This window comes from Oxyura jamaicensis, chromosome 1 (genome assembly GCF_011077185.1).
Source record: "Oxyura jamaicensis isolate SHBP4307 breed ruddy duck chromosome 1, BPBGC_Ojam_1.0, whole genome shotgun sequence".
NCBI lineage: Eukaryota > Metazoa > Chordata > Aves > Anseriformes > Anatidae > Oxyura > Oxyura jamaicensis.
In genome coordinates, this window is record NC_048893.1 from 87,799,060 (window position 1) to 87,825,032 (window position 25,973).

At 37.8% G+C, this 25,973-nt stretch overlaps 2 protein-coding genes across 6 annotated transcripts in view; both read right to left on the reverse strand.

Annotated features, from left to right (window-relative positions):
* Positions 1–1,314: 1,314 nt before the first annotated feature.
* Positions 1,315–13,071, reverse strand: LOC118160347 (cell cycle control protein 50C-like). The gene is made up of 7 exons (XM_035314962.1): positions 12,220–13,071; positions 11,298–11,408; positions 9,915–10,016; positions 8,452–8,542; positions 6,203–6,340; positions 4,975–5,184; positions 1,315–3,823 (listed from the first exon to the last, which is right to left on the reverse strand). Exons 1-7 carry the CDS (start codon positions 12,430–12,432, stop codon positions 3,636–3,638), a joined length of 1,053 nt encoding a protein of 350 aa, XP_035170853.1. The 5' UTR covers positions 12,433–13,071; the 3' UTR covers positions 1,315–3,635.
* Positions 13,072–13,451: 380 nt separating this feature from the next.
* CMSS1 (cms1 ribosomal small subunit homolog) overlaps positions 13,452–25,973 on the reverse strand; it is a 233,461-nt gene continuing 220,939 nt past the window's right edge. For all 5 annotated transcript variants that reach the window (XM_035314965.1, XM_035314968.1, XM_035314967.1 and 2 more), the window contains exons 4-10: positions 24,872–25,001; positions 22,118–22,177; positions 21,282–21,384; positions 19,776–19,836; positions 18,733–18,820; positions 17,044–17,132; positions 13,452–13,853 (exon numbers count right to left, since the gene is read on the reverse strand). In XM_035314965.1, coding sequence (XP_035170856.1) covers positions 13,770–13,853; positions 17,044–17,132; positions 18,733–18,820; positions 19,776–19,836; positions 21,282–21,384; positions 22,118–22,177; positions 24,872–25,001 — 615 coding nt within the window. In that variant the 3' untranslated portion in view covers positions 13,452–13,769. The remainder of the gene's footprint in view (positions 13,854–17,043; positions 17,133–18,732; positions 18,821–19,775; positions 19,837–21,281; positions 21,385–22,117; positions 22,178–24,871; positions 25,002–25,973) is intronic.

The following is a 25,973-nucleotide window of genomic DNA, read 5'->3' on the forward strand; positions in this document are numbered from 1 at the left end:
AGAAGCAGCACAACAGTTTTTAACATTAAAATACAGCTCTCTCTTATGACTCTCTGTAATTTAGAAATGAGATTTAAATTGCATATAAGGTTTTCAAAACAGTGGGATCTTTCTACCTCCAGATATTTTTTGACACTGTTAAAACTGAACTACGGAACAAGAGATGATAAAATCCTCCTATGTGTGACTGCCATCTTCACAATAACAAATTATAGATAGATAGACAGATAGATAGATATAATAGGAACAAAAACAAACCACATACCAAAAAAAAAAAAAAAAAAAAAACACCAAAGAAACAAACAAACAAAAACAAAAAAACAACACAGGGACTTCCCTGTTTGCACTTACCAGGTACTGCTCTTAAATTGACTCAGCAATCTTAAACCAGGATATCTTTGTACCAAATCCACAAGTTTATGTACATTATCTCATATAAAAAGGCCTACTTAGTATTGGTGGAAATATGCTTTATAGACAAACTTATTAAAAGTCACTTTTTGAAGACTTTTATCAGCCCTTTTTTCTTTCTTTTTGCCTTTACTCAAGACATATAGCCTTAATTTATTAAATTAAATGTGCAAAGCAAAAGTAGCTCTTTGCCAAAGGCACAGCATGGTTATAACACTCCAGGTTCTTTAAAACTAAATTGCACTTCAACAAAAGTACATAACTGGTCCCTTCATACCTCTGCTCTCCAAATCTATTTTCCCTAATCAAATTTGATCTAATAATCACTAGCCAGAATTAATTAATTCAAACTCACATTTGATTTTTGTCTGAAATCATCCTTTCTGCTGCTATCGGCCGCTTATGACAGAAGGGGCTTATCTCCTGATCCATGCCACAATGAGAACACACTACGGATGGCTTTTACTATCCAGCTGTTAGGGCAGGACTTTCACTTCTGTTTCAGCCCTTGCAGAAGGGGCAGAGGCAACATAAAACAATAAACATTTCATGTAGGTAGAAGACAACACCTACAAAATTATCCTGAAAAGGCACCTTCAGGCAAGTGCTGGTACAAGGGGTAGACCAACAGCATTTGTACCACTGGCACAAAAAGCAGCGTAAGGAGGTTGCTCATATTTTATTTTCCATCCTTTTTTGAGCAAGGCAGATTCTGTCCAAATACATCTGCTGTGAGTACTTCATCAAAACTGCCATCCCCATTGTTCTGGAGTAGGCAGCACTACCCGAAATGACAAGACAGACACTGCAGAGCTGTTCAGAGTTAACAACAGTAACTTCCTGAGCTCAAGTAGTGGCTTCCAAGGACGCTGTTCAGAGGGTACAAGAAAGATTGAAGATGTGTTTAAAGTTGTGGTAAGATGAAAAAGAACCTTTATTTTCATAAATGAAGACTTAGATAACTTCCGGAATAATAGACAGAGGAAGATTTGTTTGAAGACAGGTTTTCCCTGTGGAGGAGTTTGAAGACATTGCACATTTCAAGAGATGAGCCAGGTTCTTGCACAAACCTCTGGGAGATAAAGGACATACTGTGAACGCTGCTTGCTAGACTGTGTTTTCTAAATATATTTTTTTTTCTCATAGACACTGACTTACTGAAATACATACCTCATTATTCAGTCTCCTTTTACTAACATTTTTACCAGATATTCCACAAAGAAATAACATCAATGGCAATTGTGCCGTGACTTAAACACCCAGATGATATATCATTTCCTGAAAGCCAGTTTCTCAGAGGATTTTAAAAAAAATGAAAAAAAAAAAAAAAAAAAAAAGAGTGAACGGGGGGGAAAAGGGGGAAAAAGGGAAAAAAAAAAAAAAAAAAAAAAAAAAAGAGTCCTGTGGTCTGTTTGGAGCCAGAAATCCTGAGTTCAGCTTTGGCAGCAGCTCCCATCAGGGCCTTCCAGAAGGCTGCATGGGATTAAATTTTCAAAAGAATTTAGAAGGTTTAGGAGTACATCTCATTGTTAGAAGTGATTTAGACTAATGAGCTTAAGCATTGTTAAATGTACTGCTTTATGCCCTGTCTCGTCTGGTCCACTGAGGGATAGCTTTCACCCACAGCCCCTGGCAGATTCAGATGCAATGGTCTGAAATACTGGAACCCAGTTTCCACAGCTTGCTGATGGAAATGACTGGCCCTGACCAGGAAGAGCGGAAGCAGACACATGCATTAGCCCAGAACATCAACATAAAACATTGATGGAGCAAGCTTGTACCAATGGGCCAGGCTATGAACTTGAGCAGCATCACTTTCCACTGCTCATGTCTCAATTATGAAGCATGGATTAAAGGAAATGGTACCTTCTGTTGCTGCAAATAGATTCACCAGAGGCCATCTGTCAAAGGTCGTAAGATCCTAAGTGCCTGATACATTTCTAAGGGCAGACTTGACAGTGTCACACAGCTTCCCTATGCCACATTCTCTTCTCTTGCTCTAGTATGTATTTTCTTTCTTGTTTTAGTGTTGTTTTTTTTGGGGTGGGGTGGAGGGTGGAGGGTGGAGTGAGGCACACAGAATACTTATCAAAGAAATTCATTGAGGGTGTTTTATTCCATTTCTACTTCTGCAATAGAGAAATTGTTTTTAAAAATTCATACATGCCATAGTAAGTATACTAGATCTAAATTCTTCAGCGTTGATCCTACATTTTGCAAGAGACTGGAAAATGCTTCTAAGTGTTTCAAATATGAAACATGAAAATTGATAACAGTCTATTCATCAGCTGCAACAATCATTTTCTGAAAATAAAGTTGTCAGATTTTCTAATGTTTTGTGTTTACTGAGTCTTTGCACCACAGAAATGAGGGCTTGAATGGGGAACAGACATTTCATGTCACTTAGAGAGTCAGTGGGCACTTTTTCACAAAAGGCTGTTAGATAGGTTTGGGTCTGTGGCTTAATGGTTACATTATCTAGATGTTTCTGCTAAAATGTTAGCATTGAAGGAGCTTTTAATTTAAACTTTCTATTAAATTGTAATGCCCTCTGTCTAGCTCTGCAAGCTAGTCTTGGTACCCAGATAAAACCAACCAAGAGGGTTTAAACACACTCCATACTCCTAAAGAATAGCCTGTATTCAATTATGAATCAAGTATTAAACTGTGATGAATATACTGCACTGATCTGCAAATAAATTGTCTGCTTTTTCAGGATAGCTGAAAAAGCTGTATAAAACCTGAGCCAAGCCATTCAGCCCATGCATACAACCAACAAACAGACTTGACCATCAAGTACCTGCTCAAGCTTTCTGTTGGATCGAGACCTCACTTTTTTACTAATCCAAGCTCCAATTAAGCCAATAGAAATATTGTATCAATCAAAGGCTGAGAAATGAAAATGGACCCCAAGTTCTGGTCAAACATTAGTACCATACAGTTTCTCCGCCATTGAATTTTAAACCACAGTATCTCCTGTTTGAAACTCAGTTCATTACCAGTTTCCTAGGAAACAAACTTAGAAGCACATATGCATTAATAATAATGCAGCCTCATATAAGTTTGGTTTTGGATGACGGAAGGGCACTGCCCCTCAATTTGCTTACATACACCAAACCTGCTACAGAAACCGATCTAGAGCTTAGGGGAAAGAATGAAAGGCCTGTGCTGCCTGTTCATTCACAGCAAACCTTTGCCATTGTTTATAAATCCAGGAAACCTTATTACTTCTGAAAGTATGTTTTCTTTTTTCTGAGCTTTAAGTGGATGGCAGTTATGATAAAACCTGTCAGGGTTGCTGCTGTGCCACAAACCACATAGGCAATTCCCAGGAATGGGTTACTTCCTCCGCTCCATACCATGGTTGAAAGAATCACATACTTCTTCCCCTTGAATTTGGTTACAGGGAAATCTGACAAGGATGTTAAGGTTTCACTCATAAAGTTTACATATCTCCAGCTGGAGAAAATTTAGTGCTCAGAATCCTTTCCAGCGCATAAAGAAGCTGGAGATCTGTACTAACTGTAAAAATTTCTTTAAATGACCTGTGAAGTCTCTGCTATTCTTAGCCCCGCCAAAAAAAAAAAAAAAAAAAAAAAAAAAAAAAACACGCAAAACAAAACAGTAGCATCTTTCAGTTATTTTAGATTGTCTCCATGTAATTCTGGAAATACTTAGATTTTTTTATTATAAATTTGAGATTCATACTTTTATAACTGCTACTGAACCAACTAGGTAAGACCCATGGTATTTTTAAGCAGCAGAAGAAACTTACTTGAAAAGAAGCCTTTTGGGAAGCTTACTGTGATGATACTCTACATATTCTTACTGATGAAAAGTGCTCACCTTTATTTAATACGTTGTCTACCCAGAATATTTTATGCTTTTACCTTTTCTCTCTCTACATGGAGCCTTCCAGAACACAACTATGCTCCAACATTTAAAATCACAGCTGTATTAGCTGAGTGGGTAAAAATTAATAGCCATCTTGATGTAACTCCTGCTGACAAAATGAGGGCTTTAGTCAGCAAAGTTCACACTGTTCATTGTGAGATTGCATTTTCACCAGCCCAAAAATTCCCATCAGCCCATGGCTCAAATCTGCCAGAGGGCTCTGCAGACACTGGCATCCCATACAGCTCGCAATAGCAAGGATACCTCTGGCATTTCTTGTGCCCCAGTAGGGGTGTCTACACATCTGAGGAGGCCAATATTAAATATTTCAGCTAAATCAACATTTTCAGCTGTCTCTTCAGGTTCCCATCCTTCAGTTTTACCCCTCATGTAAAACCTAGTACTGCCACGATCTGTCTTGCAGAAGTCAACTCCAAAGCTCTTTGCTGCCATTTGAGTAACATGTCTTAACGCTGCCTGCACATGCTAGAGACAATCTACTTGTAGCATCTTGTCACCCTTATAAGCTAGGTCTCTTCATGGCGACTTGGTTTGGGGTGTTTTGCTTGTGTTTTTTTCTTTCCATTTTACTATATAAATCCCATCCCCTTCCATCTCATTGCAACCATTTAACAGTTAAGGATTGTCTGGGATAATATGAAAGGATACTATAGGAAATATGGAAAGTGTAATTCCCTGCTGGGAGGCCATCAGCAAAATGTCTTTTCCGGCTGATACGACGGTAAAGATTTCTGAATGTAGCAAAAGCTGACACTCGCATCCAGATAATGAAGTCATCATTTATATAACCATTGTTCCTCTCATCTTCCTCATCTAACAAATATACTGGTTTCTGCCAGTAAGGAGGTCTTGCTGTCCCTGGTGAAAAAGAAAAAAAACAACAAAACAGGAAAGATATACTGTCAGTATAAACAGGAGTCGGTTTACTAACTTCTGGGCCTATTCATAACCAACACAGAATACAAGAGATGGAAGAAACGCAAGACTCTGTCTGTTATTGCAAAATTATACATGCTTGTTAATACTCCGCATGCTTGGTTCTCCACTCACCTCAAACACAAATGAACAGAGATTAACAGTATGCATTAGAAGCCACAAGTACAGGAAAAACAAAGTGAATTGCAGAAATGAATGTACTGATATTGTTTCTTCTGGCTTCCCATCTCTTCAGCAAGGAATGTACACTCTCTAATTAGGACTTCACCTTCATTTTTAGACATTAGTTTATTCCTGTACAACTAGAAAGGCACCTTTTTGCACTTTAATGGCATAGCCTATGATATTTAGAATCAATCTATCATATGAAAACTACTTGGATAATTAAGCCCGAGGCACGGAGAAGTTTCTTGCATATTGCATCCAGCACAGCAATGCCCTGATCCAAAATATAGTGCTTTTAGTCCCACTTCAATATGGATCAATCATAATGAGGAAACAGACCTAGAAAACAGTTGTTTAAAATAACTGCTGAAGATGGCAGTCTCACTTGGCTCACAATTGCCTAAGAATCTGCCAAGGTATGAAGAAGGAGAAATGGGATATGTAATTCTCCTTTCTAGATGTTTTCAACAGAAAATACAGAGACTGCATCCTTGCTTTTTCTGTACAGATTAAATGTTGCAAGAAAAAATGCACAAGAGAGTGTTGATGCAGGCTACTTTCTTACAAAATCACTTTCCTCTCAATTTCTGTGGTCAGTAGTAAAAAGCAAGCAATATTTTGGCTAAATCTGTCTTCTACTCTCATTCACTTTCTAAAGCTGCTTCTTCTTCCAGGTATTTTTCCCAAAGACAATTCCCTTTTCAGAATGGGAAAGCTCTGCACACAAGAAGGGAAGCCACTGAAAAATAAGGAATGCCAGTAGAATCATTCTTACCTGCAAATGCAGAAGAGAGGTTGTGTGATTTTGGATTGCGAAATTTCACATTTTTATCTGTCCACCAACTGTTTCCAGTCTTCAGCAGTGGTACTTGAATAACAGATGAGTTAAAATTGTAAAAAAGATCAATAGTATCTGTAGGGAATACCAGAGACAATGCATATGAGTAAAAGACAGTCATTCTACTGTCTAACATGACTAACAAAACTGACATGCACCTTTCAAGTGAATAGAAAAAAAAATCCTTAGCAAGATTTTATCATGGTGGCGTATGGAGTATTGTATACTCCATAAGAAGAACTAAGCTGCCAGAGCCTTAGAACTTCTGAAGTTTTAAAGACTGAACATATTCCTACAAACAATCTGACTTAATTTCTGTGTAGAAACATGCATGACCATCTCGTGTCCATCAACTCTATGACGAACTTCTTCACAAATCCCTTCTGGAACTCTCTAGCTTGCTACAGAAATTACACTCCTAGCTACCTTTCCCTAGAATTTCTTTACCAGTTGTCCTAAACTGATTGTTTTGCTATATATAACTTGTTTTCAGCAAACGGTAGAAGTGAAAGCACAGTCAAGGGAATTGATGATTCTTTGGAGAAAATACTGCTTTAGTTTTATGCTAATTAGAGGCCTTGTTTACAAACTTGGCCACAAACACTCCCTTAATCAGAAAACATTTAGTTAAAATTGTGCATACCCTTGTCATCCTGGGCAAAAAGCACTTGTCTTTTCCATTATATTACTCTACTTGGATTAGTTTAACGTAAGGCAAAAATACTTCAGGTTTCATTAACGTCTACGTAAACACCTAGGCAGCTAATGTGATGACTGGCAGGGGAGGTTAGATGGTATAGATGGGGAGGGGCTGGGCTGCATTTTAGGAAACGTGATAAACACAATGGCATGAACATCGATGAAAACATACTTTTAAAAAATCCTATTACTAAAACTATGTTCACTTGGCTCATTAAAGCCAGTCAGATACACTTGTTTTCCATAAATGATCATTGTGTGCTCCACTACATTCTCCATCTACTTGTCATTGGTTTACCAGCAGGAGTTGCAATTCTTTGAGCTCTGTCTGCCTAACTGCTCTGTTATAAGCAGACAAGCAGCTAAACTGCCAGAAGCACCCTCTTTCACAGCAAAGGGATAGCAATGAGCAACCAGAGTGAGAGTTCAGACTTCACCAGCTTCCCCCACATAACCAGCAACTAAAACATTTCATCACACTGTGCACTAAGGACTGATGCAAAGGCAGACACTTGAAGATTTACCCTCAGCATTTTTTATCCATAATTCTCTGCAGGAGAATTCTGTCCTGCTAGCGAGGGCTACAGAACAGCACAGGCTGCATGGAGGTAGCTCTGCTGGCCTAGGTCAGCCCAGTCCAGTAGATCAGATTTCCGGAGGAGCAGGTGTGTGTACAGGTGAAAATCAAATTAATCTAGAAGTTATTGCAGCTGCCATTCACAAGTCCTCTGGTGGGGGTGGCTCAGTTACTTGAAGTATCACTGCTGTATTGCCAAAAACTGCTGGGTGTAACAGGTTAAAAAGGGGTGAGAGGGGAAGAAAAAGGATAGGGTAGGGGAACAAAACCTGTAGAAGATTTTTTTCTGCTTTCCTTCCAAAGAAATCCATTCTGAAATCTGCCAATGTTAATGGCTAGGAGCCCTCTTCTAGATTTTAGTCTACATATACTGCGAGGCAGATTAGGTCCTCCAGGTAGCCATACAGAAGATCAAACCCAGGATCAAATCAATTAATGTATGACTTATGAATGCTTCCAGCATTCAAAGAACAAAATGCAAATATACAGATCCAAAGGTCCAAGCCGATGTCAAGAACTTGTTGGCTCTTTTTAAGCACAACACCGTGGGAAGGTAGAATTTGAGTTCTCCCATTATCCCATAGAATCTTTGATTCTGTGATTATTGTACCAGAAATGATTTTTAACAAGGAAGTACACTATTAGATATACCATCTTTCCCTGTTTCTTCAAGACTCGGTTCCTTGCAGAATCGCATTCAGGAATAAAAAATCTTACTCAGTTTGAAGACGAGAGGAAAGTTACTGAACAAAAGGAAGCAGGGCTCCATATTCACCACAGCAGCAATGACAAACAAATCCTTTTGTGAGAGAAGGCCAGAGATCTTGCAATACCAGGACTCAGCTGGACTGGGGGTAACACATCATAGTTTCAAGTGGAAATTAGTAAGATGGACATGGAGGGTACTTACCATTGAACATGCTGTTGGCAATAGCACCGCATGGAGCCATTGGTGTTCCATTTTTGTATGTAGTGAAGGGTGCACAGTAGCTCTTCTGAACCTGCATTCAAGGTCACAGAACAATCAGGCAAAGAACCTGTAGGGTTTTCTTTCAGTTTGATGGTGTTAATTTCCTTTTCTCACAACTCTCTCTGAAAAGCCACTGAAAAATTAAGTCTCTAGTACCTTTTGGTCACATTAAAGAGACATCCAAATGAATAGGTCTGTAGTTGAGGAACACATGCCATATCTCAATAAACAAACTTTAGGCCTTCACCAAGTTCTATTGAAACTTTGCAAATTATCGACTACAAAACACATTTGGTGATCTGCTGTTGTAACACAGCTACAACTTAATGTGTGCGCAGCCCTGACTTACCCTGGAACATCTTATTTTTCTTTATTTTTATTTTTGACCTGTTTGCTTCAGTGATGTAGAACAGCAGATAGTTAACCACATTACTTCAGTGTGGACAAACCTTGATGTATGAAAGCACAGCATGAAAAACAAAAACCCACCTTCGAATTTGTCACCCTCTCACCTATCCCAATTCACAACAAACTCTAAGTCTTAGCACAGAAACATTTCAAACAGCTCGGACCAGCTGTGTATTGATTGGCACAAAAGCCAAAGGCTGTTGCACCTGAATGCAAACAAGCTGACTGGACACCTGGAGAAGCAGTTATATGGGGAACGTGTCTGGAGAGTTACAAGAAACATTTTATAACAACAGGTTATTATGGGACAATCACCTTATCTACTGTGCATGAACTGTATATATGTTAACAAACGTTATTTTTAAACTAAAAAAAAATATTTATAGATATGCAAGTAAAAAAAAAGTTAATGTAGTGATCACAGTCTCAAATTTCCTTATGCATGCATTGCTGTAAGTGATGCTGAGTAGCCTTCTATTCAAACATCTAAGTTATGTATTTCCTAATGCTGCACGATCACCTATTTCACCATGTACCATTCCCTACTCCTTGTCCACTTCCAAAGCCAGATGTCAAAATGAAAGGTGTTGAACACCTTAATTTCCTAAGCTTAAAATAAAATCACAAATTAAAAGAGTTCTGGCTAAGACAACTAAAAACACTAGAAGGAAACATTTTCTGTAAATTTATTTTTAAAATTTTCTTTTTTATTAAAAGTGTATTTTTAGTATTATCTCTATACAGTGCAGGTTTGGGAACTGCAACATTGGACTGACGTATTTTATTTATGCACGCAACCTTCCTCTGTTATTAACTTATAATGCATAATTGCCCCAGCAATCATAAAAGCAGAGACTAAGCACTGAAAATCTGTACCTTCTTATCCCCTACAGCCATCTCAAAACAGCTTGAAAGCTATGCTTAGTTAGCTGTCTGTGTGGTCAAAGATGCACCTGGTGAAAATACTGATCTCATAATACAAAGAAAAAACTTACATTTACATCTCGACCCAACAACTGTGCATCACTTCTTGATATCACGTATCGACGGTGGTTTTGATAGAAGTTTTGCAGGCCATAGTACATAAAAACATCACCCTACAATTCAAGGATAAATCCCTTCAATAAGGTAAGCTCAAGCAGACAAGTGAAATCATGCTACTTGCTAAAAAAGAGAGGGAAATAGAGAATTCAGCTTATACTTACGTGTTTTAACTACATTCTTTAGCAGACTACAATTTAACTACAATTACTTTAGCAGACACGGTCTAAAACCTGTCATTTACCCCAACTGAAAGTTTTTGTATTTTGGCACAAAATTAAACATACTTTAAAACAATAAATGAAACCTACAATGAAAATGCATGATTGTTGTTTTACTCAAGCTGGTGATGACGAGTCATGAACCAGCAATGAGTATGAATAATTTCACGGAGACAAACACCCATTTTCTGTAAAAGGAAGATGCCCAAACAAAAAAACAGCCACCAGTCTTAATTCCTGAAGATTTTTTTTTTTTTTTTTTTAATAATGCTACTTCTCCTCAATTATCTGAGTCCTTTGGAAAATTTAGTCCTGTAATTAAAAGGAGAATACTAGGCAGGCCAGTATAAGCAACAAAGAGGTTTAGTAATCTATTCAAATAACATTCAATTAAACAAACTTCTCATCTCAAACATTACTGTATCTAAATCATTACTCACAGAGCACTTTAACAGTCCCTTCAGTACTGAAGAACTGTAAAGTGACTTTATAAAATAAATTACACTGTAATTTTAAGGGATTGTTTATGCAATACTAACTGTGAGACATCTGTGGCAGAATATGAGGCATTCTAACAGTCTCAGCAACATAACCAGCAGTTCGGGACAGAAAATGAGAGATACTTCTTCCAAATGAAACTGGAGGATGACACTGCTAGATTTGAATCATTTCAAGGACCTTATATATTAACAGCATAAGCCCTGAAGAAAGGACTGCAATGGTTGACTCAGGACAAGTGGTCAGAGCCTCAGATTTCTTTGTTATTTGAGAGCTTAGCAGTGCAGTAACACCTAACCCCAGGCAAGATCAAGGGTTTGCTACAGAATCAAAAAGAGAAGTAATCTCCATAGTCAAACACCATTTCCTCTGTCCCCACTTTCTCCTTGGAGATCTCCCATCCCAGGGCAGAGACAGCCTGATCTGAGAATTTTTAACACATGCCAAAATCAATAGCAAATGTGAAAGTGTAAAATTCTGAGTATTTCATGTCTATAAAAAGCAAAAAGAAAATTCAGTCATGAGCTCTACGAAGCAAAATTAGCGTATTTTATCATGCAGGGGCATAACCAACAAGAGGTGCTAAGCCACTCAGGTTGGTTTCTGATATCCACTTACCAACATATCTTCCTTCAGCGTGAAATCAATAGAACAGAGGCATTCAATATTCCAATTAAAGGAATTTTCGCGAAGTTTTGAACAATCCGAGCATTTGTCTGAATAATTAATCTGTCAGAGAAGTGAACAAGCAGAGAGATTACAATAAAGGACATGAACGCAGGACAAGGTTAGTGTTTTAGCTACAAGACCTCCCAGAGCAGTTCTCTCCTAACTGATTTGGGTTTGCCTAAGACGTTGTTAAAATTGACAGAGATATAGAGAATTAGGACTTGGCCTCAATGGAACATTCACAAATTTCATCCCTTGTTTAAAGCTGCTTTAGAGCCTTCTGATGACCGTTGCAGAATCTCCACATTTGCTCCTTGGCAAAGGAGTGCTCAGTGATGAGCACTTCTGCAGCTTGGCCTGGCTGACCAAATAATGCTTGACGAACTCCCATGAGAATTACGACCTGCCCTCTGTGAACAGCCTGGATGTAGCGCTGAGAGTCAGCTCCAACCAGCAGTCCATTAACAGCAGCAGGTTTAACCAATTTTGCTTCCAGGAAACAGCATTTAAACATCAGGGCTCATGCGTTTTAAGATTTTGCCCCAGCAAAACACTTTTTTTTTTTTTTTCTAGTGCCAAACTTGGCTCAAAAACCGAGACAATAATGACAACATTTCAGGTATTACCACCCAGTGGTGGGAGTTCCCACGCATATTTTGGATATTACTTCTCAGTTAACCACCCAGTGCTTGGCTTTTATCAGTGACCAACTATCTGAGGATTTTCACAGAAATACTGGCTGCTTGACGTGTCCAAGGCATGAAGCCATTGCTATATTCTTTATCCAGAAGCACAAACTCAAAGCTCTTTTTCCCCAGACATAGACTGATTTCTTCTTAATAGAACACCTAACACCCCACTCTAAACAAACCTGGATTTCTCTGACGCTGTTTGCAGACAGTATGAGGCAGACTCCCACAGAAAGGCAAAATGCTCCTGTGAGAAAGAAGGTGGAGAGCACAGTCGCAATGGTAAGCTGGGGCTTCCATGCTGGTAGCCTCTGTTGTTTGAATGCACTGTTATCCGGACATCTGGAAGGATGTGCTTCTGCTTCTTGTGGAGCAAAACTCTTCTTGTTTTTCATATTCTTCTTAGTGAGAGGAAGGAATAATACACTTGTGCTGGAGGGTGTTTAAGCTGAGATACTGTCTTTACTGCTGGGAAACTGTGCTGTTTGTTCAGACTTGCATTATAGCCAGGAATTACTTATTAACTAGATCTTTCTCTTCCTCCTTTTCTACATTTGTGTCTGGATCACCATGATCAGCTTGTACCAATCAGATGGTTGCGTACTTTGGTCAGTATGTTCAGATCATGCTGCCTGAGAAAGCTTAAATATATGCTTTTTCCTGCCCCACAATTCAGTTGTATTTATGTCTTATTCTTTTGTAAGGATACTGCCAACTCTATTGGAATTTCTGTGTAATCTCAGATTTATTATTTCTTCGCCCTTCACTTACTGACCAGCTAACAAGCATGGGATAAAATGAAAGATCTACTCCAGCTGCACTGGATACCACTGGAAAGGACTGGAGTGGCTGAGAGCAGTAGACAGACAATATTGGTTTGGAAAACCAATTTTCTTAACCTACTGCTGCATTAATTGCTATTGAACTAGATGCAATTTAAAGCTGTAAAAAGGCTGTGTGTTCTTTATCACAATAGGACAATTAATTCTAAAACCATCTGATTTGGATATATGGCCTTCCAAGATTCTGACAATCAGTCCACATCTATTCATCTTGTCTTTCTGTGAAAAAAGTACACCCATTCCCTACTTTTCGTAATGATAAAAGTATTACCCAGTGAGAGACAATCTCATTTTAATTGGACAAACAGTAGAATATTCTACATAGATTTCAACTGTTTAACCACAATGAAGTCTCAATTTAATATACTGAATTTTTAAACATAATGTATCATGTAATAGCATAAAATAGCATTTGGCCAGCTGTAGATCAGATCGGAGAAAAATACTTTTTTGACAAATTACTGATATTCATACAACATTTTCAAAGATCCTCTGAAGCAAGAACTAGCTTACCACTCCCGTGAGAGAAGTAAAGGTCTCCTTTGGGACAGCAGAAGGAGGTAACTGACACGTACAAAGACCTTCACACTTTAATTCGCTCATCTTCTAAGTCTTAAAAGTGACATATGATACTGAATTTTGCAGGTGAAGGCAAACTAATTTCAGTATCACATTGCTTGGACAGTAAGACATACTAAAACCACAAATAAAACTTCTGGTTTTATTATTAAAAGAAAAGGAACATCAGAAAATGCACTGTGCATTCTTTCTGTATAGATTGAACTCAGAAAAGTCAAAATTCCTAATTTAATCACTGTTAATCACTTGCCAGTTGCAGACAGGATAGAAGTAAAAAGCAGCTGTAAATGACGTCCTTGTAGGAAAAGCCATTAAAAGAGTCCCAGCTTCACAGACCCTTCTCTGCATAGCTTTATAATACTCATCTCCAGTAGGTCAATTGTTTCTTTCTTTATCTGAAGAAAACAAAAATCAAAGAAAGCATCAAAGGTTACTGATAATGCTTTGGCTAAATACCATGACTCCTGCAGTCCCATCTAACACAGCTACAGATTAGGTTGTAATTTGTACAGAGCTGATAAAGTATGCTGCAGCAAGAGATCTACCCTGGGCTGCAAAGTTTCTACGGGACTTTCCAGAGTATCAGCCAGTATCAACAAGTCTAAGGGAAGTACTGCACTGTCACAGACACAGTGTTGCCTGTGGCTGAGACACCTGAATGAAAGTGAGCAGGAAGGTCAGGTATAAATGAGCTATATGCAAAAGTATTTTGGTTTATAACAGACATGGTTTTACCTTATTGCTTATCTAAAGATAAAAGTCAAATGCATGTGAGGGTAAATATTAATGACACACTTCAGCAGGAATAGAAGATTCTCTGTTATCATGGTAAGTCCAGAGTTTCCTTATGGTTCCTTTTCCCCACTTAAGAATAACTTTTTTCTGAGTTTTCTCTCAGGTTTATATCCTTCTGTGCAAAGGAATGTATGATGTACGGAAGTCTAATTATTCTCTATTTTCAAACCCTTTTGCTTTAATAAAACCTGAAAATTGCTCAGTGCCTATTGTTTATGGAAGAAGATTATAACATTTAGCAAAATGTTTGAAAAAAATCCATTTCAATCTTACAAAGAAGTAATTTGAAGAGTTGAGACAGCTCTGTGTTGTCATCAACCTCTATACAGAAAGCTTTCAAAGTGGGAAACTTGTCCTTTGGTCAGATTTGAAAGTACACAGTCAATTTTTATTTAAACCTCTACACTTCAGTGTAACTAATGCTCACCAAAACAGTCTGATAAACTCATTCACTCCACCTCTGGTTTCTTCCTTCTCTCCCCCATATAGGATAAATTAAATGAGAGACAAAGGAACAAAGAAAAAAAAATCCAACGGCATTAATGAATGAGATGTTGAGGCAACTGAAAGAGCACTGGATCAGGGTGCCATCCATTTTGTGAATATGTTGGCATAGAAGACTGTCATGTGGGAGGATTCATGTCTTTTTGAATGCGTATATATTTCAGAATATAACATTATGTACCTAACTCTCCACTGAATATGAGATGAGCACAGGAACAGCAAGGAGTTTGCACCTTTAAAAGAAAGCTATGGGTTTTTCCTTGAGTGGACAAGAGGTACTGTTCTTCCAGCTGTTCTTGCTTTCTGCATATTTCATTATACAGACTAGTATAATTACAATGCAATTTAGCAATGAAGCACCTTAAACATGCAAAGAAATTAGTGTCAAAGTGAGGTTTGCAGTGGAAATGTGTTGTTATGCCTCCTGTCCAATTCTAAGGGCACTATTTTGTTTCCACACCTAGTGTGGGATAAAAAAAAATTAGTACATCAAACTGCCAACTTTCATGCCGTTGGTACTATAATCTGTCTCTTCTCTGAGAAAACATGTGACTATTATTAGAATGCATTTGATAATTTTTGTACAAATAGGAGAATAAGGTCTTTTGCTCCTTAAGACTGTATTCCATATTTCAAGTCTGCAAATTGCTAAGCATCCCATTGTCTTCTACAGTCTTAAGATGCCTGACATTATCTGGGTATCTTTTATTACTGACATTCCTTACAAATAACTTTCCGGAATCTACTGCCTGTCTGCAGCAGGATAAATAGCTGCGAGATGCTTCACTTACATAGCTCAACATGTCAAAAACCTTTCTTATATTTTATTACCTGAGCCAAATGCAGGTTTGAAGACTTTTTTGTAATCCCATGTTTATTATTCTGTAATAATATATAAAGATCTATCCTTAGGCTAACACTATATATGAAGGTGCAATATTCTGACTACTTTGGTTTTAACTTGAACTAAGCATGAGCATTGACTTCTCTAATTTTTATGTTGACAGCTATTTTTCCGTAATAAAATAGAGCCAGAGTCACAATTTTGGCTTCTATTCCTAGGCAGACATGCTAAAATGCTGTAATACTATGTCCAGTGAGCTGAAAAGGACTGTTCAGGTTTGCAGTAGCCCCAAATTAAATATTACCAACATATTTTTTTATTATTTTTTTTTGTGAGGTGGATCACCTATATTCTACTGTGTGTTTACTTGAGCTGGTTTACAAAAATCTGTCACACTGCAACCAGCACACGTTGCACTACTATCTTGTGCTAACATGCCTATGAATTCAGGTTCTCTGGTCTTTAAAAAACTTTCACAAAAGCACGAGCAATGTACAAAAGAGACTCAGGTATTCGCCACAAGAGGGAGCCTCCTTGACTCAATAAACAAAGCTGTTCTTTTTGCTACTTCATTTCTGCAAAGTATTTTTTGCTGGGCACTGTATCCAAGATTATTGGATACTTGCATCTTTGTGTACATGGAACTGTAAGATGCAGCACATTCAAATATACATGCAGGTGCAGAGGTGGAAAACTGACCAACAATTTCTTTCACTTGTGAAGCTTCATATCTATATGTAAGAGAATCCTATTTCCCTTGCGATTATGTGTATCAGCCTGCTCTAAATGTGCAGGAAAATGGAAACACTGAGCAGGAACATGGCAGCTTCCTAGCAAGGATGACTAGCAGAATCCGCCTCTTTCGCTCTGTTGGCTAGCATACGGTAAACACGTCACAGCAATTAATGTGAAAGCTCGCTTATAGAATTGAAAAGCATAGGAAACTATATTAAAAGGAAAACTATATTAAAAGGAGTGTACAGATGATGGATGGCTCTACATAGTTTGTACCCTCCCTTTTTACAAAAAAAAAAAAAAAAGGGGGAACTGCCTGTAGATTTACTCACAAACAGTTATCTTATTCTCAGATAGAGACCCATAAATGCCTCTCCGAAATTGTACTTAGTTTTTGAGGAAACTTTTGCACAAAGTCCTCTTACTGAGCAAATTTCCCAGGAACAGGGAGAACAACTACCCAGCATAAACAGGAGAAATTCACAGCACAGCTGTGACCTGCAACAACAGCAACAACAAAAACTTCCCCAAGATGTAATATTGAGACCTGAGAGCGCAGACTTCCAAATAAAATGTTGACTTCTTTGTGTTTCTAGGCCAATAAAGTTATCTTTACAGAAATAAATCTTTACCCACCAAGATCTAGGCACTAGAATCAAAAGTACTGAGTAAAGAGAATATAATATACACAGGTGCTTATACAATACCTCGGGGATATCCATCATTCTCCTTAGTTTCTGATCTCTCCAGTTCCAATCCAGAATCATATATTTTGTGGAGTTCAAGCACAGGCCATCTAAAAAGGCAATAGAAATTTTATTACCGAGATAATACAGCATGTGCTTATCAAAATTATTTTTGTTTTACATCTTTTGCTGTCTGTTCCCAAGGAAACTAATCTTTGAACACTTAAGCACTACATTTGCTAGTTGGAAAACTAATGCAGTGACACTGCAAACTCCCTTAACCACATAATCCCATGCCTTTTTGGAAGACAAACACAAAAGCAGAACAACTACTGTTGCCAGGCTTGTCAGGAGCTAACATCCCGCCAGCAAATAATTCCTCAATCTTCCTCTTGATGAAACCACAGGAGTTGAATTTCCACAGCTGATGAGGAGCTGGTAAGTTACAAGGACCCTACCCTGAAAAAATCGTATTAATGGGAACTGATGGTGTTTAGCAGTTTAAAGGACTGGGTGCTATGTGAATATGAGACAGGTCAGTGGTGTTGGAGAGCCAGTTCAGAAATGACTTCTTTTTTTCTTTCTTTAACCACTGTTTGTTTGGAGAATAAAGGTCCTTTCTGAACTGGCCCTCCAGCAGTTCCCTGGTCTTCTATACAATTTCCACAATTTTTTATAACTTTTTTTACTCCTCTTCATTCTTTAGGGGGCTGGCACTGCAACATGAAGTTGTCAAAAAAGGACTAGAACTTAGAATAAAATAATACTACACTTTGTGTCCCTACCATAAGCTGATACCACCTGAGATGGCAATGTGCTGAGCAGTAACAATTTAATGTTGGTGAAACACAGAGAAAGCAAAAAATTATGCTACTCTCATACTCCTTTGGAAGGAGCACTAGAGACCCAATCTACAGACAGTCCCTGACCACAGGGGACCAGTGACCATAGACTCCTGATGAAACCACAGACTAAGCAAGATAGTGCTTAGGAAGAGAAATTGAAAGAATCACCATATCTTGCCATTTTGTGTTTCTTTGCATACATCGTGTCTGTTGAGCAAATAAAACTACTTCAAATTTGGGAATAGAGAATTGTATTTATTCAGAATACTTAATTTCATCTCATACAAATCAGAAATAAAACTGGCAACCAGATCTTTGCTCCACCCCACACAAAAGTTTACACTGAGCTCAGAGTGACATATGATACAATGACTTCTGCTATTATTTCCTTTTGATTTACTTGTAGTGTTTGGTTTCCTGGAGCTTTAAATCCTACACCATGGTTTTGCAATCACTTCCAAGTCAACATAAATTAGTATTCTTGACAAAAGAGGAAGTCCCCCACCTCTGCCTGCTCATTACCCAATTTTGTGTGCACGCTTGTTTTGTTTTAATTGGGATCAGTTCACTGAGCAGCCAAACGTACACTTGAGCTAGCACAAGAGGCAGGATGGGGGAGTAAGTGGGTACGGACTGAGGGTGAAGGTGCTACTCTGCCTTTCTCTCATAATATTGATTTATTCTGCTTAAAGTGTTCATTAAATCAACTATTAGAATATTGATCTCATTTTGACTGACACAGTAGAAAACTGCACAGCTTAGTACCACAGACTCGCATAACCTAAGGTCTTCAAAAGCAAAGTCTAACTTCTTGTGAGACCATGAATAGGATACCTATTGATAAAAAAACTCCTTGTTCTCCTACCTTGCTCCACCAGCGCTTTTATCCTCCCAGGAGTTCCAACCCCAATGTGAAACACTCCTTTCTCCAACATATTAATCTGTTCTTTTATCTAATTTGAAAAGAGAAAGACAAACTGTTGTAAAACCATGACTGTTTAAAATTTCTTCTCAAAGAACATTTTCAGGCTGGAAATAAATTCAAGATTACATACTATCTCTTTTTAGAATACCATCAAGTAACAAATGCTATTCATCTTTCAGACTGTCAAGATCATCTATCTGGGAGAGCATTTAAGAAATGGAACAGCTAGCTGGGCATCACGCTTCTCTAGAAGATCAGTCATTTTCAGCTTTGAAAATCTGCAACTGCACCAACTATTTCTGGAGGTGAGAACAGTTTGTTTTCTTCAGTATTTAAACACATTCTCTGGAAATATTTGGAAAATCAACAAGTCTAAATTAGCTCTAAACTCCCTCAAGATGCTGACACTGGAAAAAAAAAAAAGAAAAAAAAGAAAACAAGTTATTTGTGTTGTTTATATCAAAGGCCATATTTCCAATCCTTACTTCCCATATTCCCACAAATTGTGTTCTCCAGCAAGTATAAATACTGGATATCCAGACATGTCACTGGCATATGCAAATGTGGATGCTGTACAGTTTGCTTCTACGAATGTGTGTGTAAACCTTTGGTTTACACAGGCAAAATAGATTTGAATGAGCACCTCACAGGAATGTGGAACATCTTTAACATGCAGCACATGCAAAAGCATCTACACTCTGCAGAGGATTGCACTGGAGTTGGTGTTTGGCTAGATTCCTCGAATTGTGACAAAAACCTTCCAAGAGGAAGCTTTACCTACAAGAAAGGAACACTGTATTAAAAAGCACTATTGTTAAATGTTTTACAAAGGAAATGGTATGACACTAGTTAATTTGGAAAAACAACATATCTGAATTAGCCCTAAACTCCCTCAAGATGCTGACACTGGAAAAAAATGAAATAAAGCAAGTAATTTGTGTGTTTGAAAGTTAGCTGTTCTAACACACTTACAGTTTTCTTACCTTTATGTGCTTTGCAAACAGTTTCAGAACTCTGCAGTCTCCTTTAAATGCTGTCATTGACCTAGAAATAAAAAATTGCAAAAGGAAATGCAAACATCAGGGCTGAGATTAAGACCACACAGGAGGAAAATAAAACTAGCTGGCATTTCTCAACATACTTGAGACACGCAGTTCCCCAGTGACCTATGTTTGTACTTTGAACGCTATGTACGTTCTCATTTGCTACTTGCAGTGATCAACAACTGGACAAACACAGTAGCAGGTATCGGTAGGTGGCAATATTGCTTAGATAGCTTTTCAGATACTGTTGAATAGTTAGGGCTTGTGCTTTCACAGCTAACAGGTCAAAACTGACTAATCACCAAATTCTAATTAAAATATTTGCCATTACTGACATATAGGCATCAATGAACATATGCATGTGTCCAAAGGAAAAAGCTGTATATGGACAAATGTACATTTTAAATATTTTTCCTGTAGCTTAGCTGATGAGAAAACCTAGACTGCCACAGTCTTTACTGTTGAGATTGTCCAAATTCCAGTTGACCAAAACTCATTTGTTTGAAAACCTGACTTACTGTTTTGACGCTCCATTCGAGCACACACCAAGAACTCTGTTCGGTATTAGTCAAGCAGGAGACTACACATCCAGTACTTATGGAATGTCACTTAAGGCACACTTTCTCTACATGCTTTCTGCAGTGAGTGAGACAAATTTTCAAATTTCTCTTGGGCAAAGCTAAAGGTTTATATACAAGCATACATACACCTAAGGCTCAGACACTAGTATTTACATGCAGTGGCTAAGCACTACACGCACATCTGCCGTGTCTATGCTGTTATCTGTAGCATAAAATTCCCAACTCTGTGTACTGACAGAAAATCACAGGAAGCAGGGTCAGGACACAGAAGACAACCACGAAATCTGTGAGGTATACATTAATTAATTAATTTTCATCAAGACTTCTGGAATGAGATAGGGGAGAATAGAGAAGGGAAAAAGAAAGACAGGGAACACTGAAAATCATCAACATTTTGTCAGCCTGAGACAGCTGAGAACACAGACACAGATATAGAGGCACTCTGGCCAGACACACATGTCATCACTTGAGGCCCTGGAATGCCTTGTCCTCATTGCCTTTGGTGCTATCAGCATCATGGCTCTACAGTCACTACTTCTAGTGGTGGATCATGATGCTTTATGGGTTTACTCTGTTCCCACATATAACATGTTGCGTGTCTCCCCAAAATTGGTTACACTTTTTAAAAAAAAAAAAACACAAAAATAGCACTTACATGCAACTGAACTACTAAGTGTTACTTTAGTCTAAAACCAAACACCACACTCCCACAGTTTAAAGCAGCAAGGGATATTGCATCAGTTTCAGTCAGTAAATTTGTTGGCTAGCAGAGGACAGTGTCCCAGTTTTGCCTTTATGTCTGTGGATCCAAGACAAAACCTCTGACTGACAGCCAACCTCAACATAACATTTGCTATCGACATACTTGATGAGTTCCAAGGAACGAAGGGCAGAACTGCAGATAACCAGCATCACCACTGACTTCTTCTCCTTGTGGCTTTTACGGAGTTTTGCCCACTTAGGACAGACTGAAATGAAAAAGCCCACATACACACTTACAGAAAGTACTACTTAAATACATGCCACAATTTTAAATTGCAAGAGTACATGATGAATGGTAGCCAGCAGCGAGAACACACATGCTGACTCCTACGAGGTCTGGATCTCTGGCAACAGTTTTACATTTAGTCATGGCTGAGAAACTGGAAAATAAAATGTCCAAAATAAATACAATACAGAAATATTATGGAGCTGAACAAATTAGATAGCATTAAAAATCAACATGTCGTAAGGTGACAAAGCCACTGTCTTCATTTGTATCAGGTAAAACCAGTTGAAAACAAACAAACAAACAACAAACATTTACCAGACCAGAAGTTCTACATAGATATATAAAAGAGAACAAAAATTCTCTTGGTTCCTGTCAGTAGGCAGTGGCAAGATTGCTACTGTAACGTAATACATATACGTACTTAGGGATCCATGATAAAATACTTACGACAAATAATCCCAAGCAATTAAAAGAAACTCTAAAACATTTTGGTCAAAAAAAAGTTGTTTTGTAAGAATGAGCCAGAAAAGCAAGACCTGTCACAAAACAAACAAGTAAACAAGAACAACAACAAAAAACTATAATCCCAGAAGTTATTAATGTTTCATAATTAAAAATATTTGGGGGTGCAGAGAAGAACTGCAATAATACTGCATACATAATGGTTTTCATACAATTTTCATCTCATCCAGACCAACATTTTAACTCACTCTCTTTCAGGTATGAAGAAAAACTGTGTGTGAGATCATTGGCTGGCAAGAAGCAGGAATCTGAAAACATAAAGGAGGAGGTATTTTTGTTGACGTACTTTTAACCGCAAAATGAGTATAAATGTTTGCAGCATAGCCATTAGTTATATTGATGAAATCACATTTGTGTTAAAATCCACCATCAATAAATTACCATTTGTAAAAAGAGATTCAAGGACATCACATGTACATGAAGCTTTAAATTGTGTAAGTCAGTGAGAGTAACATTTCCCTACCCAATTGTAATTCCATTTTTTTTTTCTCCCACCATAAAACCCTGAATACAGGACTGCCCAAAGGTGATCACATACTTCAAAACAAGTCTTTACCACAATCAGTTAAAGGTTTTAGCCAAAAGCCTTACAGTCAACCTGCTAGAATGTTACTTCAATATAAGACGGAAAATGTAGATCACCCAGACAATTCATACTGCGTAAATGCAAGAACCTACTAATAAGTGAGACAGATGTTGGTCACTCTCCTGTCAATGAGTTGCCTTTTCTTTTTGGCCTTTCATATTGTGGTAATCTACCTAGTTATACTAGCCCTAATGGTAACCCTTATACTGCATTTTGACACCTTTTTTTTTTTTTTTTTTCCCCATTGGCTGCTGATCTTTTACCTGGTCACTACATTAGCTAGTAAATATGAAAAGGACTGTGGCAGGCACACCATTTGACTTGAAGGTACATATAGAGTCAATGAAGAAAGACAGTGTCCTAAATTAGGTAGTTTGGAAGGTACTTCTTTTCTTCAGTGCCTACACAGAACTCTAGGATCTTAAATTTGTGATTAAAATTAGATGGTCTGAAAACTTGCCATAGCTGTTAAGGCTCTGTTGCCTGATGGAACAATACACTCCCTCAGAGCATTAACAACTCTGTCTTTAGGGACCCACATATTTGTAGTCATTCCACATGAAGCACTGCACCTCAGGGTGCCTGTCTGTGGAATGAGATGTTTGCTGATACATTTGAACTAAATTAAGGAGGTTTCCTTACGCACGTTATTTATGTTCACATGGATGGCACATTGTGCTAATGCTGGCACTCTCAATCCATGGTTTCTACTGCAACAGACAGCGTGACAAACTTGGTTATAGCTGAATCCTGCCAAAAGTCCTGCCTGTGCAGCTTCTTGAGAACAGCCACTCTCCACCACTACATCTTCCATTTAATGGGTGCTGTCTTGCTAAATACTTTTATTTTGTCCCAGTCCTTTCTATTAAAACCAGAGATTGACATTTACTGGGACTTGAACTCCAAAGGGAGCTCACTGTGTACAAATGAAGGATCAGCAGCTGATTTAATTTTAAAATTATGTTTAAAAGATGCATTTGATGCTGGTGGCAAAGGGCAGTAGCTGGTAAAGTACCATAAAAAGTACCAAAAGCTGACTACAAATTTGACCTTCTGCACTGTGTCAGTTAACGAGAACACACAGCTCCAAATATTTGCTTATTTGCTCAGTACTTTGACATGAATGACTTGACAGCTGTAGAAGTTAGTAAACTCCTTAGGTCTCCAAGCCTCCAACTCCCAGCACAAAAATAAAAAGTAAAAATCCCCATGCAACACAAGAGCCAATCCATGTGGAAATGGGTCACTTCATTAGCCTAAAGGCCTCTTTCAATAAGAAAGAGACCAAAGCAATTTATTATTTGCTAAAAACTCTGAATGTCTAGAAATATTTAACAGAAGCTTTTCAAAGCAATCTATATGGGACTTTTCCAGGTTTTCTTGATTCAGTAAGAAAGCTGAATGTAGCCCAAAGAAATAAAGAAGGGTCAACTTAGAATCATGGATACTAAGGAGGAACATATTTATCTAGAAAGGCAAGTTTACATGTTAAAAGACAAAAGCACTGCTGGGCTAAAAGGGTGCTAGATTGGGCATAGATCACCTGCAGTTCAAGAAGTATCAATGGTACATGCAGAAGATATGTTATTGTGCAGTTTGTTCCTCATATGCCATCTCAAAAAATAATGGCCAGTGCCTAGAAAATGACAGTGCCTCTTCATCTGTGGAGTGAGAGGTACACAAATTCAATGTTGTCTTTACCTCTAAGGCAACCTCTAGCTGACAGAGGGAAGCTAACCCTGCTCTGTCCAGCTTTGCCTTTTCTCTCTCTGGCTTTTAATTGGAGACAGAAAAAGAAAACCAAGAGGGTGCTAGTCACGGTTAAAACTTGTCTGCTTTAAACTTGGACCAAAACTACCATCTCATTTCATGCCACTCCCTGAAAATCCATTGTGTTCAATATTTCATAACCATGTCAGAATCATGTTTTGTTACTTCTTTGTCTACTCCTCTCAGCCCTCTTATTAAGCATCTGGATAGATGCAGATAATCCCAGAAATTAAAACTATTTTCACTGTCTTTCTCAGTCAGTGTCTTCTTGGAACATACTACTTAGGAATCATATGATTTCTATGAGAAAGGTGAGCTCCTAAAATTAATTCTTTATAATTAAAAGAAATATTTAAAAATGTTTTTTTTTTTCTTTTCACTTTTGCAACTCCAAGAAATCCTCACATTTGTTTCAAATAAATTAACTCCTCTACTAAAGAGCAAAGTATAAAATATATAAAGTATAATAAAATATTTCAATAAAAAGTACAACTCTTAAGACCTGTCTGAAAAAAATCCCTGTTCTTCTACAGAAAAGGAATTCACCAGTGTCACATTATTTATCTATTAAAATAGGATAAGTTACCTGACAGCTTTAATTCCTCTATTTCAATCACTGAACGTCTTGCACCAAAATGTTGACTAAGTAGATTCTGTAGATCCTCAGGGACACCAGGTTTCGGAGAGGATTTTTCCAGAACATCAGATATTTTCTTCTAAAAAAGAAGCAATGGTGTTAAGTATGGCATTCCTATAATTTTTGCTCTTTTGGTAGCTAACACCATAGGGAATAAATGTTCCTCCATAACTTCATAAAGGTAACTGGATTAATTAAAGCTCAATTAGCAAAAGCTCTTACAATGGAACAAGACTGTGTTTAGTGGGAATGAAGACTTCAGAAGCAAGTTCAGATACTTTGACAACGATGGTCTGTGACCCTGAAGATAAAAAAATCTTGTTCACTCACCTAAAATGCTGCCTTATCTAAAACATAAATGAAAGCTGTTTTTGTGGGGTTTCCTGTTGTTACACTTAAGTATCAGTTTGAAATTTGATTTTTTTTTCATAATTTATTTTTTTATTACTCTTCAAGCATTAATTACAGGAATCAAGTGATTATGTAAAACAGGTATATTCTGAGTAAAATAGGGCAATTATCTCTTTTTAGAAGGGAAGGAGGTAAGCTAGACTCATAGGATACATCATATCACGGGAAGTACAATGAAAATGAGTTAAAAGCTCACAAAAACACAAGTCTAGTAGAAAGAGTTCAGCAGCTGTTTTGCCCCTCCAGAATATATATATATATTTAAACCAAACAAATATTTTTTTGAGCCTTGACATGAATTCATAATGACTGTGTTTTATGCCTCAGGAATGTTAGCAAATAACAGGTCTGAATTTTCACTGAAAAGAAAGTGTTGCTGCATTTTTTCACATAATTAAACGGATCATGGGGGTAGACCAGCCCAAGATTCCTGTTATCTGAATGGTCTGCCAGCATTTTAGATTACAACAGATTTGCATGGATAGAGGCAGTCTGGAGAGAACGGCACAGATCTGAAGCTTCTCCCATGCTCACTGAGAAACAATTAATTTGTGAAAGGCCAGCTTGAGGTTTCTCAGCTGCGTAAACTAAAATGAACTTGCCGTCATGAGGATGTGTGGCAGTATAAGCCTGGAAGTGA